The sequence below is a fragment of the Rattus norvegicus genome, chromosome 8 (genome assembly GCF_036323735.1).
Source record: "Rattus norvegicus strain BN/NHsdMcwi chromosome 8, GRCr8, whole genome shotgun sequence".
NCBI lineage: Eukaryota > Metazoa > Chordata > Mammalia > Rodentia > Muridae > Rattus > Rattus norvegicus.
This window is the reverse complement of record NC_086026.1, coordinates 74,269,719-74,290,797: the sequence shown is the minus strand read 5'-3', so window position 1 is coordinate 74,290,797 and position 21,079 is coordinate 74,269,719. Positions and strand designations below refer to the sequence as shown.

Genomic DNA, 21,079 nt, shown 5'->3' with positions numbered 1-21,079 from the left:
TAAAATATAATCAACAAATAAGTATTGCTATTTTATAAATATAGACTCAATACAATATATCTGGAAATAAAAGAGGAAACACATTTTAATGACCTTGATATCAAATCCCAAAGCAACTGCAGCGAGCTTTTTAAAATTAGTGTTCAAATAAATAAGTAGCTAGTATCTTTGCACATGTTGGTGGTGGAAAGGGGATCACAAAATAATATTCTTTCAGACAAGACAGCCAGTAATGATGTTGCTTTGCATTAAGATATCTGCTGGGGACTGTGGCACACACCTTTACTCTCTACACTTGAGAAGCAGAGGCAGTTTTCATTTTTATAATTCATCTGTCTCTTACAAGGATGGAAAGAGTAATGCAGGTGACAGCTCAGCACACGGGGCCAGACTCACTGTCTGGTTGGCTTATCAGGTTTGCTAAGGACTTTAGGACCTCACTTTTGGAAGAACGAAAAACAAACTGTGATTCAATGAATTATGGATATGAACTAGTACTAGAATCCTTAAATAAAGTGTTATAGAAGAATAAGAACAATTTAAAATAAGAGGAAATACAGTCTTAGATAAAAGTACAAGTAGATAGCACTGGAAATAAGGTGACAACTGTGTCCCATGGCTCTTATCTGACTGGACCCAGGACTTCCCTGGCTTCTCTAAGAGACTTGAATGCAGGGATGGCACATTGTTCAAGTCTATCTAGCAGTCTCTCAGCAGTCTCTTACAAAATTCCTAAATTAACAACAGTTGATGTCAACAAGTCTAAAATTTCATGTCTTAAAAATCTGTAAAACACAAGTAGCTTAAAATTGTGTCACACAAATTAAGGCAATAGAAAATGAACCTAAATTACATTTATTATCTCTTTGTAAGTCAGCTACATTAATCAATGTGTGTGTGTGGTCATAAAGACGGAGCAGGAGTGAAGAAACTGCTTTTAGTGAAAAGTAAAAATCAAAATTCTATAATAAAGTGCTACAAGCGAGTGTTGTCTGCTCTAAATTAACAAGTACTGACAGGCATACGTAAATACAATTAGAGATCTACCCAAGCTTATGAAAAATTTATTTCATAGAAACCCAATCTCAAAAAAACAAAATCAGATTTTTTTTTCTGTCTATGCCTCAAAACTTAATGGATGTGGGATAGGCCTGCTTACCACCTAAAAATTAGAGATCTTTAATTTGCATTTTTGAAACTATCACAGTCCTTAGGAAGCCATGGCACCAATGAGGGCTGCTTCCTTGTCGATCACATGCGCCACTCCCTGAGTACCTGTACTGCAATGGTGGTTCTTCCCCGTTGGGCAGCTGGGGGATCTCGGGTGGTGTCACAAAGACAGTATGTTCACTTTTGAAAGACGCATCCAGTTCTATAAGTCGAACTTCACCACTCTTGTCCGTATCCACCTGGAGTTTTAGAATGCATTTAAAAGCCATATTGGTCAGGCAAAGATTCATTCACAGGGGAACGGTTAAATACCCCATTTCCATCAAGACCTACTAAAGAACTACCTTAAAAAGTGCCGGGGTTGGGGATTTAGCTCAGTGGTAGAGCGCTTGCCTAGGAAGCGCAGGGCCCTGGGTTCAAAGTGCCCTGACCTGCTGAGCCATCTTGGTGGCCCTATTTCTAACTTTATGTGTATCCATATCTTTGCTTTAATTGTATTTATTTACTTATTTTGAGACAGCATCTCCTACGTAACCCAGGCTGGAGCTCACAGAATTTGCCTGCCTCTGCCTCCCAAGAACTGGGATTAAAGATTTGTGTCACCAGGCCCAGTTCTCTATTCCTAACTTTTTTAAATGGAAGGTGATTATGTTTGTCATATAGATTTTTTTATTATGTTCTTCCTCCCAAACACACATACCCACGATTTTCAAAATGTTAAATGTGAGTGACAGCATCACTAGAATTACTTTATATTATTCTCTATATTATTTATTTTCCAATTAAAGTGATGAGTATTAGTGTTACTTAATTTTTGAAAAACAAAGTAATTATTGTTAGAACACTGATTTCCATCCTGTTGGAGGATATTTAAAAATCTGTATAGAAGAAGCTAACTTTCTATTTTCAGCTTGTCAGAAAGACTTTCAGGCTGCTGTGTATGGAGCCTCCCATATGGAAGCCTTGCTGAGCCTGCCTGTTTCTCTGAATTCTAACTCAGGAAATAACTTTTAACTTTCCTTTTTATCATTTTCTTTTGGCATGCTTTTTCTGACCCTCTGGGCTTCTTACCCTCCTTCTGGAGTCTCCACCCTTCTGACATGCTGCTTCTTTGCTCACTTCCACTGATGTGCAGACCCCTTTCCCAGATCCCACTCACAAGGCGTGGCTTTGTCTCCTCTCTCCCCTCCCCCACCCACCCACAGCTGCCAACACTTACAGACTGCTTGTCCTCACTGCCTTTCTCCCAAACACTAATAGACTTGTCCTCGAGCTCCTTTCTGCAGCCTGGGAGGAGATCTATACTGACTCCAGCAAGGACACAATGAGTACAGTAAGCCAGAGGAGCATGTGCCCTACCAGCACTCAACACTACTTGTGTGGTGCTGAGGACTCAACCAGCGTTCTACACCGTGTAGGCACCCAACCTTCCACTATATTACAAAGCCGGCCTGGTATGGTTATTTTTAGAAAGCAAGACATGTTCAAATGTTTCTATTCTGTTTTTATTTTAAGAAAATAACAGAATGTGAAAAAAACACCCATCAGTGCTAACAGTGTTTTTATAGGTTTGCAAAAGCAACTACAAGTAATACATGTGTCAAACAATGGGTAAATAAAGAAGCGGGAATTCACCAGTTAAGTATAGTTGCCAATAATGAAAATTAACAATTCTATAGCTTTCTGCCTGAATAAAACATATACAGTAACTTCACTGCTTCTTTTTTTTTTTAAAGATTTATTTATTATATGTAAGTACACTGTCACTGTTTTCAGACACCACCAGAAAAGGGTATCAATCTCATTAAAGATGGTTGTAAGCCACCATGTGGTTGCTGGAATTTGAATTCAGGACCTCTGGAAGAACAGTCAGCGCTCTTAATCACTGAGCCATCTCTCCAGCCCCCACCTTCACTGCTTCTTAAAGTCCCATGAGAACAACAAGGAGGTTAGAAATAAGAGACCAAAACAGCCTACTCCAGAGATGGTGCAGGGACGGCTGCTATGTCACATGTGTATCAGTAGGTGGCAGAGAGGAAAAGGATATGTCTATGCTCAGGGTTCTGACTTGTGAACATAAAAGGTTAGTAGCCTGGGGGTAGGGGTGGGGTAAGCCTGACAGGACAACCAGCTAGGTGCTGTGCAGGCCCAGTCAGACTCCCAGGACAGGGAGTGAGTCTAAACAAACACCTCTTGCTTAGGACCCAGCCCTGGGTGAGGAGCCAGCTGGAGATGACCCCTAGACTGGTGCCATGGAGCCCTGACAGGGAGCTAGCCTGAGATGACCACCAGTCTGGCACTGCCCAGGTGCTGGGGGCAGACCATGCCCAGATGACCCCTACCCAGTGCCATAATGCATAAGTGGGGCACAGCACTCCTGAGAGGACCCCAGAGACCCTGGTCACCACTAAGAGGAGCAAGTAAGTGGTAGAGAAACAGAAGAGAAAGAGAAACAGAGGATGTGGGTAAAATGAAGAGAGACAGAACTGGAAACTACAGGTTAGTAAAACCAGATTTTTGTGAGCAGCCATTGATGCTATCTGGAACCATGGTGGGGTCCTGGCCTGTGTTGCTACCAGGGATCAGGTTTGGAGCTGTGGCTCTGAAGTAGCAGGCCCTGTTATCCCTGGTCTGGTCTTCTGCCTGGAGACATGATGATGTCTGAAGATTGTGCAGAACTGGCCCCACCCCTTGTCTGGGCATCAAGAAAGAACTCAGTCTAGGGTGTCCTGAAAGCAGGAGAACTGCCCCCCAATCAGCTGTAGTACGACCCACACATTGTGGAAGTTGTGGGTATGAGTGCTGGAGAGCTGGCCCTGCCACCTGTCGCCTGTGCTATGGCATGGATGGTGGCATGGACCAGGGAGAAATTCCCCTTTTTCCCTTTTGCCCTTGCCACCTGTGACAGGAGGGAAAGCTGGCTCTGATGGGGTCATGAGAGCTGGAGAGCTGGCCCTACCCCTCACCTGCTGCAGCACTAGAAAGAGCAGGTTCTGCACCTAAACTGGGCGAACGTCAGGGTTGCAGGTAAGCCAGCTTCAAGTGCACATGATGGAGAGCTGGCCCTACCACTTGTCTGCTGTGCAGTGGGTGGCATGGATGAAGGAGTGATGTCCCATCCCCCTTCCTTGTCCGTCAACACCTATGGCAGACAGGAAAGCTGGCCTCAGAGTCATGATAGTAGAAACTGTCCCTGTCCCTAGTGGGCCCTGTACTAGCCTGAGCAGCAGAGTAGAGCTATCCCTGGTTGTGAGGGTTGTTAGTGAGCTATCCCTGAGGGCATGGAAGCAGGAGAACAGGCAGGTTGAACAGCTCAGATATCTCTCAGGCCCAGATCCAGGGTTTTGAATTGGCCATCCCAATATCTACCCCATCTATGAACAACATGTTGGAGGGCATGAAGAGGCTGGTCCTACAGATCCAAAACTACAGGATCTCCATGACAGCAGGATATTAAAGTGGTATCCCAGTGAGGTTCCAGTATTGATAGAGTAGCAGAAGCTAGAGGCCTTGTACTAGACATTGCAATAAGCATTTGCAAGCGAAGAAGCATAGACAAAGGATATACTATGGGACACACTGTGACATACTACAGCTTCCACAACAAGAATTTTTTTCTCTGTTGATGGGAAGGTTGCGAGGGTGGAGGGTAGGAACAGAAGGGATATGAGTAGTTCTGAGGTGCATGATGTGAAATTCACAAAGAACCAATAAAAAACCAAGACAAAATGAACCGGAGGGAGACAACAGCAGAACTGGGGTTCAAACATTGAACAGGCACTGAAGAAAGGAAGCAGGAGGATGCCTAGATACAAGCTGTTTAGTGTTTTGGATACATCAGTCATAAAATGGGCTGTGTGGGCTGGGTTAACAGCTCAGTGAGTCAACTGCCTGTCACATAAGCAAGAGGATGTGGTACCATGCATCCGTCCATAACCCTAGTGCTGGAGGAGTGTGACAGGAGGGTCCCTAGTCCAGCAAGAGCTGCCGCCTGAAAAAAACACAGGTAGAGGAGTTCTGCTGTACTCTAGTGGGAGGCCACACAACCAAGTGTATGGGCAGCACTAACCATATTCGATGCGTTAAAAACAAAGAGGGATGCAAAATTGAGTGGGTAGGGAAGGGGGTTAATCTTTAAGGAGTTGAGGAAGAAGAGTTAATAATGATTGAAATACATGGTAGGCAATTCTCAAAGAACTAATAAAATGATAAAAAAAGAAAACTATATGTTTTTAAAAAGGTAGGGAACAAAAACAAAGCTACTGATGATGACACACACCATGGACATACACAAACATACATATATCACACACACACACACACACACACACACAACTATGGACAAACAAACACACACAACATACAACAATGCCCTTGAAGTTGGAATAAAAGTGAAACTGAAGCAAGAACATTAGCACCTCATTTAAGTTCTCCCAGATCCATGGCACAACTCAGGAGTTAGAACATTACCTCTCACCAATGCTGGGAGAAGGCTAAGCCTTTGTTGTTTTGTTTTCCAGGGTGAATCAAAAGACTATATTTATAGACAATAGGGGAGCTGAGGTACTCAGAAGGGAAGAAAACCAGAGAGAAGAAACCTTAAAAACAACTACAACAAATAAGTCTACAATCAGGAAGCAAGAACAAGATGTCACATAAAAAAGAAACATTCAGTATGTTTGTATGGAAATTGCAAACACAACACCAGAAATAAAAGTATATTATAAGGAATGACAAATGAAATTGAAGAAATCAGTCAAAAAGCTGAAAGATAGGACAATAAAGAGGAGACTCTCAGGGCATGAGTGAACTGGAGGGGGAAGTAGGAAAGGGGAGACTCTAATCAGGGAAGGGGAAATAGAGAAGGAGGGTGGAGTATTAAGTAACAGTATGGATACCTGAATGGCTCATAAGGAATCATACTATTGACTCTTCACCTAAAAATACCTATAATACATTTAAGCTGATTTATAAATATGCACACATAGTTTAAATGAAAATTTCCAATATAGACTGACAATGCTCCTCCCAGAGCCACAAACTGTGGAACAAAAATTCCAACATCAGGTATGAGATGTCTTCCTTTGAGCTGTTGGTCAGGGCTGTCTAAGAGACTCACAAAATATTATAGACAACTGGTTGTTATTGCCATAGATGTCCTCCAGAGGTAGAAGGTAAGTCTCAATTGCTGAGGACTCTTTGGGCAGAGGTGCCAGAAGCCTACAGCTGGATACAACCCGAGAGCCTCCTCTCTGAGGACTAACAACCACAGTACCTGAGAGCCTCCTCTCTGAGGACTAACAACCATAGTACCTGAGAGCCTCCTCTCTGAGGACTAACAACCACAGTACCTGAGAAAGCCTCCTCTCTGGGGACTAACAACCACAGTACCTGAGAGCCTCCTCTCTGAGGACTAACAACCACAGTACCTGAGAGCCTCCTCTCTGAGGACTAACAACCACAGTACCTGAAAGCTCCATGCAGGCTTCCATAGGAGAGGAAAAAACTCAACAGCCCAATTCAGCTATGGCACTTATGAACCCAAGAATGAGCAGCATTCAAGACAGCAGGAAGGCTGCAATAATCACATGCATATCTTAGCATGCATATCTATCTTAGCAGGAACCAACAGCTTTCAATTGGAATTAAGATCTGTTCAATATGAGGGAAATTGTACCTGGTACTGGACACTTAGCCCACTGCCCAGGGTTGGTGAAGTTCATGAATCTTGGCAAAGAACCTACAAGCTCCACGTTATTAAGACAGCACAATCCCTAACTACTTTCTAAATATTAGTACTTTCACCCACAGTAAGTGTAGTTTTCAACTCCTATCAAAGAAACCTATCTTTGCAACAGTCAGAGAGCATTATGGAAAATCACACCTGATCAAATGCCGAGATGAGAAGCCTCGTCCTGACTGATACATCTACAACACAACTTGTGCAAGTAAGTGAGGCTCAGAGATCATTGTGAAAGAGAGGGTAGAAGACTGTACAAGTCAGAGGAACAGAGAACTTGTTGTGAGACTGTCTCCTAGAAATGTCAGAAGCTACACCCATGACTGAAATCTTACCAACATGGCTTCCTAAACATGACTGGAACATGGACACTACCAATAGACATGATAAAGTGGAAGGAAGGGGAAGTTCATGAGGTCCCAAGACCAGACAAAGAACAACAGACAACTAAAGAGCTGAGGTGGGACAGACAGCCTCCCCTAGGAAAGAGCCCTGATGCATTAGTTATCCACTACCAACTAACTTGTCAGCCCTGAAAACATGTGCATACAATTGACATTATATGGGCTGAGCAGGTTGTAATTATGTATTTAGGAACACATACGCATGCATACACTCCACCCCATCCCCAATAATTAAAGAAAAATAGGACATAAATTTGAAAGAAGGCAGGAGATATACATGGAAGGGTTTGGAGGAAAGGGAAGGGGGAAGAGCTGTAACTATATTATAATCCCAATATACATTTTTTAAAAGTAGAAGATGTAAAGGGAAAAATTATGAGGATCAGGTTAGGAGGGCCAATATTCAAATAATACAAATTTAGAGGGGTGGGGAGAGCAGAATGAAAGAAATAAAGAAAAAGAATTCTAGAAGTGAAGGAAGTGAATTCCCAATTGAAAGGATCCACACACGTCCATTCTCTGAATAAAGAAATGCCAACATAAGGCATTGTTCCATATTCCCTGAGATTCCAGGATATTGAAGATCTTAGAGGCGCCCTGAAAAAGAAAGAGATCAGACACAAATGTCTAGAAGTCAAGATGACACTAGACTTTTTGCCAGTATTTCATAGGGTGGTAAAAGACAGGGCAGCAACGGATTTCAAATACCAATTCAACTAAATTTGCGATCAAGGGGAAGAGGAGAAGGTATTTTCAGACAGCTTCACAGTAACAGGGAAATAACTATACTGAGTCAGCAGTTACTGAAGCACAGGCTCAAAGTGGGCCATTCAACTCCAGCAAGAGGTTAATACAATAAACCAAGGTGCTGGAGGAGGAAAAGTCTAGATGACAGACTAGAAAGCAGTCAGTTCGTACTAAAACAATTAAGATAGAACATTACAGCAAGAACTTTTAAAACATAAATGGACAAGTTGATGTACTGAAGAGAATTTCATTCTTAAGTTTCCAGATGAATCAGTGTTAGGCTGAGAACAAAAGTAGTGTAACTGTATTTCTCTGCACTACAAAATCAAATACAGTTTGAAACTCACCCACAGATTCAATACCTTGGCAAAGATATTGTCCTTTAACTGTATGTCTAAAATTTTGCATTGAATTGTAAATATAGCAATGTCACAAATCTTACATTTGTCACCTAGACATCTTTCTCTGTCTTTGGAAAGCACAGTGTATCAATGAGAGGAAAATAGATCCAACCTCATGCAGAATAAAATTAAGATATTTTCATATTCCCTTTATACCCTCCCAGAAGACACTGATGTGCTCAGGACCTGCTGCAAATGAGGACTTGAAAAGCAGAAAAGCCTCTCAGCTGATGATCCACTACAGACTGCCTGCGGCCGGGACCCTTCCTACAGGAGCAGACTGCATGGGTTTAAAATATAATCACGTGAAGAACAAGGACACATTGTTCTTAAATTAGTCACAAATGAAATGCAAATAATTCTTATGTTGCTATTATTTCTATTCAGTATTACTCATTTTTCATTTCAAAATGAACTCAAGTGTTTCCAGTTTGAATATGCTAAGGTCAAAAGAGGAGTACGTCTAATTTGTATTCAAGCATAGGCATGGTTAGTGGGGGAGCTAATATGTATCTCATTTATTTATTTCCCATTGTTAGACTTTCAGAGGTCAGGGGATTTGTTCACTTAAAAAAATGAGTTCAAACTTACCCAACTAAGGAACAGTCTATACATAATTATTCTCAAAGTGTAATAAAACATTTAAAAATGCTTGCAGATTAAAATTATTTATTGAGTTTTTGTGTTCAGTGTTCTTATGGGGTACAGGACTAAGAAAGGCGGGAACACTATTTAACACTGTAACTCCAGAGACAACTAACTTCTGCTCCAACTTTACACGTGAAGCTTATACAAATACATGCTAGGTCTTGTGATATTTTATTTTCTCCAATAAAGTGTCCCTTGAATTATAACAAAACAAATACAAATAATTATGGTTTATTATACTAATTCTCAGGGTTTCATTAGTTCATTTTTGCTTAACTTTGTTACTAATCTATACCTGCACCATACTTCTTAGCTTTGATTTTCTGCTTTGTCAGTAAAATCTTCAAGTAGTTCAACATATGTATATAAGAAATCTTTCATAGGATCCTGACTTCTTAAAGAGGTGTTGGGAATTGTTCTAAAGCTACAATTTAATCAGGAATCTGTGTGTCCAACCGCTGAAGGTCTTTGTCCCCTATTGGTTTTTGGTTGATCAATAAAGATCCCAGTTGCTAATGGGGACCCTTAGATTTGCATGGGCTAGGAAAGGAAGAGGAATAGACAAGAGGATGGCCATGATGTGGTGGGAGACAGATCAGATTTAGAGCTGTAGGAGATAAAGCCAATGAGTCATGTAAGAATTCAGGTGGGAGGCCACTGGCCACTTCTCCGATTGGGCCTGGGATAGCAGGGGAAGGTTTAGGAGTGTCCAGCCTTTGAGGTAGTCAAGGCATTTTAAAATTAACTGGTGTGTGTCTTCCATTCACAAACCCAAAGAGTTCCTGGGTGTGTGGCTGAAGTGTGCAACATGCCTGGAGCACAAAACAGTGCAGCTAAAAACTCATTGCTACAAATTGGTTACAAAAAGAATGCTGGGATGTGAACTCAGGTCCTTTGCAAGAGTGGCAAGTGCTCTTACCATCGAGCCATCTCTCACTCTCCTGGAATTCATATTTTAAAATGAATTGTTCAAATCGTCTACTATATTGACTCCCATCACATATATAAGTAACCTTCAGAAATCCCTAGACAATCTAAAATATTTACTACCAGGAGATTTCCTTAGGACAGGATGTCCGAGAGATGGAGTAAAATTACAAGTCTTGTGCAGCTTACAATGTTAATAAGTGTCTCATTAGACTACGTGACACTAGTTTTTGTTTAACTAAAACACAGACTTGTGGAAAAAACAGTGAACACATCAAGAAGACACACTATAAAAATTCTCCTTTTAAAACTTAGAGTCTTGCTAGCTCAGTGCTCCCAAGTGGGCTAATTCATTGCTGCGTGTCACTAGCTAAGTCCTGGCCACTAATTTGGTCTCATATGATTCAGTTAGCCTGGTATGGAAATAACATTATACAAATGCATGTCACTGTTCATAAAGGATGTATATACATATAACCAGTGGACTTGGTACCACATGGATAAATCAATCTTCATCTCCCCCTCCTCTCCCTCTCTATTTCTCTGTCTCTCATGCACACAATTATTTTTGTATAAAGGCTCTAGAGAAAAACTTAGATATACCTTCCCATTTCTGTCAATATTTTATTTTATAAGGTATACTTAAAATATTTATTAAAATATTAAAAATGGTGCTGAAGAGATGGCTCATCAGCTTTTGCAGAGGACTGGAGACTGGAGTTCAATTCCTACAACCCAAATAGGTGGCTCACAAATTGACAGAGGATGGAATTGTGAGGGTTAGCGTCAAGTTTCAACTTAACAGAATCTAAAATCATCTGAAAGATGAGCTTTAGTTATATCTGTGGTGACTGTCTTGATTAATTAAGGAGGGAAGGCTCATACCACCATGGGTGGCACCATTCCTTAGGCAGAGGACCCTGGACCATGTAAGGGAAAGCAAGCTGAAAATGCATGGATGCATTCATTGCTTTTGTCTTCTGACTATGGAGCAGATGTCTCAAGCTCCTGATGCCTTGACTTCTATGACATGATCTTATGATCTAAAATAACCCCTTCATTTCTTAAGTAGCTTTTGTCAGAGTATTCGTCCTAGCAATGGGAAAAGAAACAAAGATATCATCTTTTAGGGACATAATATTTTGTTCTATTATTGATGGGGTCCACTTTGGCCACTTAATTTTAATGTGGTGTCTGTCAGACTTTCCCATTATACAGTTCAATTCATATTTATTTTGTAGGGAGGTACAGTGAACTATATTAAGAGTTTGTTTATTATCAGACTTTGAATTATCAATTGATGTCTGCATAGACTCATGATTTCCCATTTATTCAACAGAATAATTTGTTACTAACATTTGATGCTTAAGTTGCCTCAGATCAGATATGTGTTATATGCCTCTATCATCCTTGGGGTAATTTTTTATTCCCCAATACAGGGTAGTTTAGAGTTTATCTAGGACTTTTCTTTGCTCTAAACCTGTAACCAATCATTTCTCCAAAGAGTCCTGATCCCTTTTGCTATTTAGAAGCCAAAGTCTCTGCCTCTTTGGTATTAAGGTGTGGCACTCCCAGGTTCTTCTAATATACAAAGTCACAGATTACATGTGTATGTACACAGATACAACAGTGTGCTTCCAACCTCCCACCTCAGTTTGTTCTACTTCTCTCTAAGTTTGTATGTGTAGAGCTCTTTCCTGACCATGGTAATCTTTATCAGGTTGAACACATTTACTTATGTAAACATCTTCCCTACCTTTATGTGACCTCATCCCCTCTTGGTGCTCTGTCCCATGCAGATGACCTCTGCACCGTAATCTGACAAGCCTGCACACACTGAATTCCATGCCTACCATGCTGGCATCTCCTTCATCCAAGTCAAAGTCTAATATCCCATTTGCTATGCCCAACCCCCACTCTGTTGACCCTGTGTAGGCTCTGAGCTCCACACTGCCTTCCCCACTGTACTCCTCACATCCTGTTAAGTTCTGATATCCTGAGGATACCTGTCTGCCCCAGGAAGGATGCTCTCTCCTTCTTGTTCTGAGTCCCGTGTCAAGCTAGATTTCTGAATGGAAGCTCTTTGCTCATGGCTGTAGCTCAGGTGTCTCCTCTAGGCAACTCAACTTTCTTAACCATACTCAAGAACAGACAGTGTGTTTGGGGCCACTGTTTTCCTGCTTCCTTTGTTTCCAGCATGAACCCAGCTCCATCTCACCTAATAATAAAAGGACTGAGCAGAAAATTAATGGTTTCATGTATGAATTTAAAGTAGAATTAATATAAAGTATAAAGTTAACTCTCAGTTGTAAAAATAGTTATATGACGTCTATTATGCTATGCCCTCTACTCTAAGCATGTGGTATCTCAGAATGCTAGAGGGTCATGTGTTTGGGAAAATGTCCCCCTCTATAAGTGCAAAGATAGGGTTAGGAACCTAACCTTAACCTTATTAAGAAATTCTTACAAAACACCTTTAAGAGTGCTTTTTGGGGATGGAGAGAGAGCTCAGTGGTTAAAAGCACTTACTGCTTTTACAGAGGACCTGAGTTTGGTTCCCAGCATCTATAGCAGGTAGCAAAGAACTGTCTATAATTCTAGTTCCAGGGCATCCAATGCCCTCTTCTGGCCCCCCACACTCTCGTATACATAAGTATATAATTAATCCGATTTAAAAAAAAATCTTAAAAAAAATGCTTTAAGAAAGATGGCTTAGCAGACACAAGTGCTTGCCACACAGGCTTAGTAACAACCTTACTCCATCTCTGGTACCCATGGTAGAAGAGGACTGACTCTCAAACTGTTCAAGACTGTTCTCTGCCCTGCTCACATATGCTCAGCTGCACACATGCACTTACGCTACTACTAACAATAAAGTAAAATTTAATAAAAGTACGTGCTGTAATTTCTAGTAGGCTGCCCAAACTCTCATTGTAAGTGGTAAAGTATGAAAATCATCTTAGATTTTGGTTATAAGCTATAAATAGAAACAATAACATAACATTTTAGCAGTCCCATAAGATAAGCCAGGGCACTGCCGACTACTGCCGACTACTTACTTTATCCACACAGTCATCAAAAAAGGCCAGGCTTGCATCTTTATCGCTGACAAAAGAACATTCCTCAATGAAGCGAATAAACATTTGTGTTTTGGTCATCATGTTATAGAATTTTTGATGTGATCGATCCCGGCTTCTTAAGAAAGCTATTCAGTATAAATAGATAATGTGAGAATAGATTCAGAAAATTTTTTGCTAAAAGAAACTTGGTCAACAGTATCATCTATATTCTTATTTTGTTCACTATTTTATTGAAAATCAAGTTCTTTGATAAATGGGGAATAGGAAAAGCCATAGAAAAGGGGCCCACAGACGGGGCAAGCTTTCAGTGAGTTATGGCACTGCCTTGACAGTCAGACATAAACTAGTGTATCTCCCCCAGTCTCTGCAGCTGCTGCTTGTGCACGGCACTTGCCCTATTTAAGGCTGTAACTGAATCCGCCCACTCTATTACCTTCTGATTGCTCATCTTCTTGACTTCATGCTCTATGAAAGAAGTACGTCTTTTGCTTACTGATATATTCCAAATGTTCAACATTACATGGCACCAAGCACATATTTACTAGATTAATTTCTTTTTGAAATATTAAATACAAGAGAAAGTAAATATATAGCATGATACCAATTAATTGAACTATGGGTTTCCCAACTTCCCTTTTCCCCCCTTGTAGTATAGACAGAAAATAGTATTTGTAAAGCAAACTGGAATAAAACAAATGAGGCTGTTCAAGCCTGGAGGTGACCATCCCAGGGGTTCCTGGCAGCCCTGAAAACAGAGATCATTGATTCCTCAACACAAATGTGACACAACAAAGTGAAATTAAATGTGCTCCAGAGGTCCTGCAGTTCTCAGACAGAACCGTTCTCCTTAGGATTCCAGTTAATGAAGAACTTGCCCTACAGAGCCGCCACTCACTTGGCCCTCACAGAGGTGCATGCTTTGCTAAATATGAACTAATTCAGGGAACAAGTGATTTGTTACAAGTCTAAGCTTAACAACGGGAAAGCTATAACATTACGTGATCACTCACCTTGAAGGGCAAACAGCGAGGTTGCATCTGTCGCTGTCTCAGATGGGGCTTCTGTTATTGGCCTTAAGTATGATCTATAACCTTTTAAAATAGAGGCCATGAAAAACAAGAATGCCTCCTGGATTTCCAGATCTATCATGTGCAACCTCTTTCCGGAATTAAAATCATAGTCATTCATTGCTAAGTCCATTAGTCCATCATCTCTTGGTCTCTGCTGCACTGTGAAGAAATACAGGGTTTGAAATTTTGCCTATGAAAAATAAGGCTCACGCTAATTTTAATGCAAATATATCTTTTTTCAAAACTGCTCATATAACCACAACTCTTCTATTTACATCACTTCATAGTATGCGAATCCAAGAAAAACTTGTCTATAACTTTTAGGTTCTGTTGAGCATATTTAATCTAACTTACACCTAAAATTATTTCTGTAAATCTATTATTAGAGTAAGTTCATGCTCTAACATAACTACATGTGCATGTGTGAGTATGTATGTGTATAAACACACTAGCAAAGAAAGTTCCTAACAACTACAGCACTGGAAACATAGAATACACATTTATTTTGACCCTTTTCTTCATAATCCCTGCGGGATTAAAAACAGAAGGACTAAAAACCAAAAAGCCTCATGATAGAGCCAGTTGGCCATAATGAGTAGTTTGTTAGGGGAGCATGGCTGAGTCACTTCTGTCCCAGGTGGGCTGAGAAGCCCAGGAGCCATCAGCAGGAGCACCCTCCATAGTAGGAGCACCTCAGAGCACACTGACGGGAGGTGGAGGAGGGGGCACTGCCACAGAAGCATTCCTGCCAATGGTGCGTGGTCTGATTTTACAAGAGGACTCTTAGACAAAAAAAAAAATCAGGGACTATTTGACAGTGTAAGTATAATTTTTACGAAGATTTATTTATTTTACTATGTGTATATTTTGCCTGCATGCCTGTATGTGCACCAGGTCTGTTGGATCTCCTAGTACTGGGATTACAAATGATCGTGAGCCACCATATGGATGCTGGGAGTCAAATCTGGGTCTTCTGAAAGAGCAGTATTATGAAAATAATTAAAAAAAACTGTTGGGCTGGAGATTTAGCTTAGTGGTAGAGCGCTTGCCTAGGAAGCGCAAGGCCCTGGGTTCAGTCCCCAGCTCCGAAAAAAAGAACAAAAAAAAAAAAAAAAAAAAACTGTTTAAGGGCGATAGAAAGGACCTGACACTAACTACCTGCCTCTGATTTGGAACCAGATCCTCTTGCTATAAAGAAATTTATTTTTAAAATTTGATTTGGGATGAAGAAGGCTTGGCAGGTAGAATGTTTATTGTGCACACATGAAGGCATGTATTTAGATCCCTAGCCCACATAAAAGCCAGGCATTGCCACATGCATCTGCAACCTCATGTATCTTTAGCAGCAAGCTGAAGGAAGAGGGAAAGACACGGAGATCTCAGGGTTTCAGTGGCTAGCCAGGCTCACTGAGAGATTTTTCTCAAAAGTAAGGTGGATAACAATAGAGGAAGACCTCCACAGTAACCAGGTGAGTGCATTTATATCCACACTGAAAAAAAAGAAAAACGGAACAGTAACTTTTATATGTGGTCTGCAGATGAGGGTGCTCAAGGTTCATCCCCTGAGTTCCATAACTTTGTTGTAGTGATGTCAAAGAATGCTTCATTGGTAAGAAATGCATTCCGCTTTAGATATAATAGGACACCTACTCTTAAAGGACCCTTTGAGACAGAAGTTCCTAAATTCTTCAAAACCTAAGAGCTTTTAAGATGTAAGGAACAGTTAATTATCTAAACTACCAGTATTCCTTAAACATCTGTGGCTTTAAGTTCATAACACTGGGAAGGAGGCTTGGTGGGGGAAAGGTCAATGCAAATCTGATAACCTTGGTTTGGATTTCGAGAACACACATAGAAAGCCAGATGTAGTAGCCTGATGTAGTAGATACAGTAGCACTGTAATCCCAGTGCTCCTACAATGGGAGGCAGAAAAGGACAATTGGCCAGAAGCTAGTGCTCATTCAGCCTGGAGTATGCAAGGGCAGCAGCAAGCAAGAAGAGACCCCACCTCCAACAGGGTGGAAAGTAAGGGCTAATTACTGAGAATTGTCCTTTAACCTCCACACCCAGGGACAGAGCACACAAACATGTCATCCACATACCATACATACACATACATATACACAAGAGTTAAAAGGTAAGTTGGAGAGTAATCTCAAGGGAGACACTGGCATCAGTCTTTGGCCTCCATGTGCATATGGACACACATGGACAGACACACATACATTTTTTTTAAAAAAAAAGCAGTATCTTGTCCTTGGTACCCAAGGCTGTACCTTCTGCTTTCTGTCCTTTCACTAGAACTAGACAGACTACCACTTAGCTGAGTCATTTCTATTGGCTACAGTGGCTGCTGGACTGACTCTGCGGCTCTCCACAGGAGTAAGAGTACTTCTAGACAGCAAACCAGGGAACAAAACTGTGTAAATAATTGACCTAATCCACAAGATTAAAGCTTGCTGTTTAACATCATTAAAATATGTATACATACTCCAATACTTTTGAGCTACCATGGAATTGGCTAGTTGCCTCTAAATTTTATTAACGTTCTATTTCAAGCTATATGCTCAGTGTCTTGAACCTTCACAGGTGTAGGCTACTTCCTATGTCCACATTTCATAATAAGTGCATGAGAACTGTATATATTGCCTCATCACTGTTGACCGTATTTCATAAAATAAGTATTAAACTCTTGACACTGAATGGACCATTGTTACAATACTGAGAGAATTTAAGAAATAAAAGTTTTATTTTTATCAGAAATTCTGAATCACTATAAAGATAGGTTCTTACCTAAGTTTTTTTCCTAAAACATTTCATATCCTAAAATCAATTTTCATTTTGGTTTTAGCAAATGGCAGATGGTTTCAAGGCAGTTAGGACCTGACTCCTCGTTCACTGACAACAGCATTTTCTAATGTTCTTTAAATCATCCGTCTTTGATGTGTAAAGCTTTCTGTTTTATATATGAAGAAAATATGCCAGTGGCAATCCTTATTTCTTCATGTTATTTCAGTAATGGCAAAATTCAAGAAAATGACCACTGTAGTACCCTTTTGAATTTTATTATCTTAAGGTGGTCTTACTGATAAGTGGATCCAAGGTACAAGATATAATCTATAGACCACGTGAAGCTCAAGAAGTTGGAAAACCAAAGAGTGGATGCTTCAGACCTTCTTAGAAGGGAGAGCAAAATACTCACAGGAGGAAATAGAGACAAAGTGTGGAGCAGAGACTGAGGTCATCCAGAGACAGCCCTACCTGGGGATCCAGCCCATATACTGTCACCAAACCCAGATAATATTGTAGATGCCAAGAAGTGCTTGCTGACAGGAGTCTAATATAGCTGTCTCCTGAGAGGCTCTGCCAGAGCCTGAGAAATAGAGTCAGATGCTCTTAACCAACCATTAAACTGAAAACAGGGCCCCTGATGGAGGAGTTAGAAAAAGGACTGAAAGAGCTAAAGGGGTTTTCAACCCCATAGGAAGAACAACAATATCAACCAACCAGACCTCCCCCCAGAAACTAAACCACCAACCAAAGAGTACACATGGAGGGACCCATGGCTCCAGCCACATATGTAGCAGAGGATGGCCTTATCGGGAATCAATGAGAGGAGAGGCCCTTGGCCCTGTGAAGGCTCAATGCCCTCATGGAGGGGAGTGCCAGGGTAGGGCATGGGAGGGAGTGGGTGGATGGGGGAACACTCTCACAGAGGCAGGGGAAGGGAGCGGGAAAGGGATAGGGGAATTCCAGAGAGGAAATCGGGAAAGGGGATAACATTTGAAATGTAAGTAAAGAAAATATCCAAGAAAAAAAGAAAGAAAAGGAAAAAGTAGATCTGTAAGTTGTGAAATACTTATGTATAAGTTACTCATTTGGCTTCTAACATACTTTACTTTGCCCTAAAGACTAAACACTTTCCTTTCTCTCCCTCCCTCTGTCCCTTTTCCCCTCCTTCCTTCCCTCTCTGAGTGCCTCCCTCCCTTCCTTTTTTCCATTTATGTTTTTGGACAGTCTCACTGTAGCTCTAGCTGGAAGTCACTGTGTAAACCAAACTGAACTCAGAGATCTGTGCCTGCCTTCAAATGCTAAAAGTTGAGCACCACCAGGCCTGGTCGTGAACACTTTAAAAAAAAAATCAGCATCAACTAACTTTTTAAAGACAAGGTCTTGATGTGTAGTCCTGACTAGTCTGGAACTTGTGTACAAAGGCTGGTTTTGATCTTGCGACAACTTAGTTGCCTCTCTGCCTTGGAGTGCTCTTGGGGTTATAGCTTCTGTCAACCATGCCAGACTAGAATAGCCTTTTTTTTTTTCTTTTAAAGGGTCTTACCAGTAGCTTAGCTGGCCTGGAACTTATGTAGCTTCAAGGCTGGCCTTGAAATTTTGGCAATTAGCCTGACTCAGTGTCCCAGGTGCTGTGATTACATGTGTGAGTTATAATATCCAGTAACCACGTTCTTTAAAACAAAGTATCAGTTCCAGTATCGTACTCATCTTAGCAGCATAGTTACACAACTAGCATTTATTCTAGCAGATGCACCCTGTGCAAGGTTGACATGCAAACATTCTCTATTTTCTTTTTTTTTTAAATATTTATTAATTTATTTTATGTGAGTACACTGTAGCTGTCTTCAGACACACCAGAAGAGGGCATCAGATCTCATTACAGATGGTTGTGAGCCACCATGTGGTTGCTGGGATTTGAACTCAGGACCTCCGGAAGAGCAGTCAGTGCTCTAACCTCTGAGCCCTCTCTCCAGCCTCTATTTTCTTTATTACCTATATTTCCTTAGCTGAAAAAGGAAATTAATTCAGACAGTCATTTTCTCAGAATATGTTGTATCCCTTAGCCGCCCACTTACGTTTTGCCAACTGCTGGTGCAAATTATGCAGTGTGTTCATCAGATTCTTACACGGCTTCTTCGGAAGAATCTTCCAAGCTACATTCTTTTTGTCACCAGTTCTGAGATGAAAAGACAACAATACATTTGTTACATGGACCTTTGGAGGGGTACATTCCTAACACATTTATACATGAAGGGGAAACAGCCATCAAACAAAAAATGGAACGCATTCTGAATAGTCAGGTTAATGAAGAAAATCTGACAGAGGCAGACTGGGATAGTGATGATATGAAATTAATTTGCATGAAGATGTAATCTTCAACTAGATACGCATACAGCATCTGTTCAGATTCGCTGGACCATGCTAATAACAGGATCTGGCTGAGGTGAGCATACCCTTTGCTTTCATGTGGAAGGCTTAGACACCTACACAGCAGGGAAATCTAACTGTAGCAGTTTTTCCTAAGAGAAAATAAGGTAGTAATGAATTTTCAATGAACCTAGAAACTACAGACCTTATTAAAATATGCTGCTATATGCTTAGTTTCTTAGTTTCCAAAGCATAAATAAAAATTATTCTGGGTTTTGCTTCTAAAATATTAAATTCCTTGAGCAAAGTGTAATATTACAAAACATTTTATAACTTTAAAAAGATTATCTGCTTATAAACTAATATCTCTGTTGTAGGAGGAACCTATAATCTCCCTTACTATAACCATCGTAACTTCAGGAGGTCTCTATCTATCCAGGAGGTATAAGGCACCATAAAGCTTTTGAACTTAACTATAGTTTTTCTTTAGTCTCCTTCTTATTTATTCGGTATTTTTTCATTTAAAAAGTAATGAATACTCACTTTGGATGTTTGAAAAAGAAAGACAAAAAGAGTAGGCAAGCAAACTCATTATGTTCTATGCACAAAGGACAACTCAGTAACTCAGTGCAATGGGTGCTAGGACTTCCCAAGCCAGTGCTTTATCTCTAACCACCCCAAGCTTCTCATAGAGCAAATACAAGCAAAAATAGTAGACTAGGAATTCTAATCTCATAAAAATAATCTTATAATTTATCCTCTTTTCCAAAGAATGAAAATAAAAATAAAGGTAGAGAATAAGGTTGCAGATGTTCTACTATGAAAGAAATGATAGTTTTTACATTTATAATTTGACTAAGTGCATGGTACAGGGAGACTACAGTGTAGAAACTCTTTACATCACTACCTTGATAAAACATTGCCGAATAGTATCCCTACATCCTCCCACACCTGTCTTACTTAGACTAGAGGAGGAGGAACTCAGAGCAAGGAGAACATTTATTTGGTTTGCATTTTTGTTTCCATTCTATAGAAGTAGACATTCAAGATATGTTTTTGTCATAAATGGATACAAAAGTGTTGCCTTGTCATTTATTCATGTAATTTCCCCCACTTGCCCTGGACACTGTTTCTGTGAAATGCAGTCAGGTAGGGGAGCTTTACACAGCTGTCAGGAGTTTTAATCTGATAGCCTTCTGCATTTTTGCTCATGGTTTCTCCATTTACAGCATTACTATCTGTCACAGCTACCTCATTATTAGTGGCAGAAGTCTTAGTGTCACAGTGAGATCAAGAGTTTAGAAACCAAGCACCGACAGAGTAAACGATGTGTTCTTTAACTGTGCACGAAATCTAAACCCCTGCTTTCTTATGCATCAAGAGGAATTGTGAAATTTCTATCATAATAAATATGGTGTGCATTCACTGGTAGCACTTAGTTAAGTTTTACAAATCACTGGAGAGATGGCTCAGTAGTGAAGAGCACTGACTGCTCTTCCAGAGGTCCTGAGTTCAATTCCCAGCAACCACATGGTGGCTCACAACCATCTGTAATGGGATCCGATGCCCTCTTCTGGTGTGTCTGAAGACAGCTACAGTGTACTCATATAAATAAAATAAATCAATCTTTTTTTTTTTTTTTGGTTCTTTTTTCGGAGCTGGGGACCGAACCCAGGGCCTTGCGCTTCCTAGGCAAGCGCTCTACCACTGAGCTAAATCCCCAACCCCAATA

The 21,079-nt window shown here is 40.6% G+C and overlaps 1 protein-coding gene and 1 non-coding gene across 11 annotated transcripts in view; one reads left to right on the top strand and one right to left on the bottom strand.

Moving 5' to 3' along the window:
* Dennd4a (DENN domain containing 4A) overlaps positions 1-21,079 on the bottom strand; it is a 113,413-nt gene that overhangs the window by 40,746 nt on the left and 51,588 nt on the right. For all 10 annotated transcript variants that reach the window (XR_005488653.2, XM_039082818.2, XM_039082817.2 and 7 more), the window contains 4 exons: positions 19,056-19,156; positions 14,128-14,346; positions 13,097-13,242; positions 1,276-1,409 (listed from right to left, as the gene is read on the bottom strand). Coding sequence is in view for 9 of the 10 variants with exons in the window: in XM_039082818.2 (XP_038938746.1) it covers positions 1,276-1,409; positions 13,097-13,242; positions 14,128-14,346; positions 19,056-19,156 (600 nt within the window). In the remaining variant the exon portion in view is untranslated. The remainder of the gene's footprint in view (positions 1-1,275; positions 1,410-13,096; positions 13,243-14,127; positions 14,347-19,055; positions 19,157-21,079) is intronic.
* On the top strand, positions 3,143-3,270 carry LOC120094514 (small nucleolar RNA SNORA17). Its single transcript, XR_005488812.1, has one exon. It is a non-coding gene; the product is annotated as a small nucleolar RNA SNORA17 (small nucleolar RNA).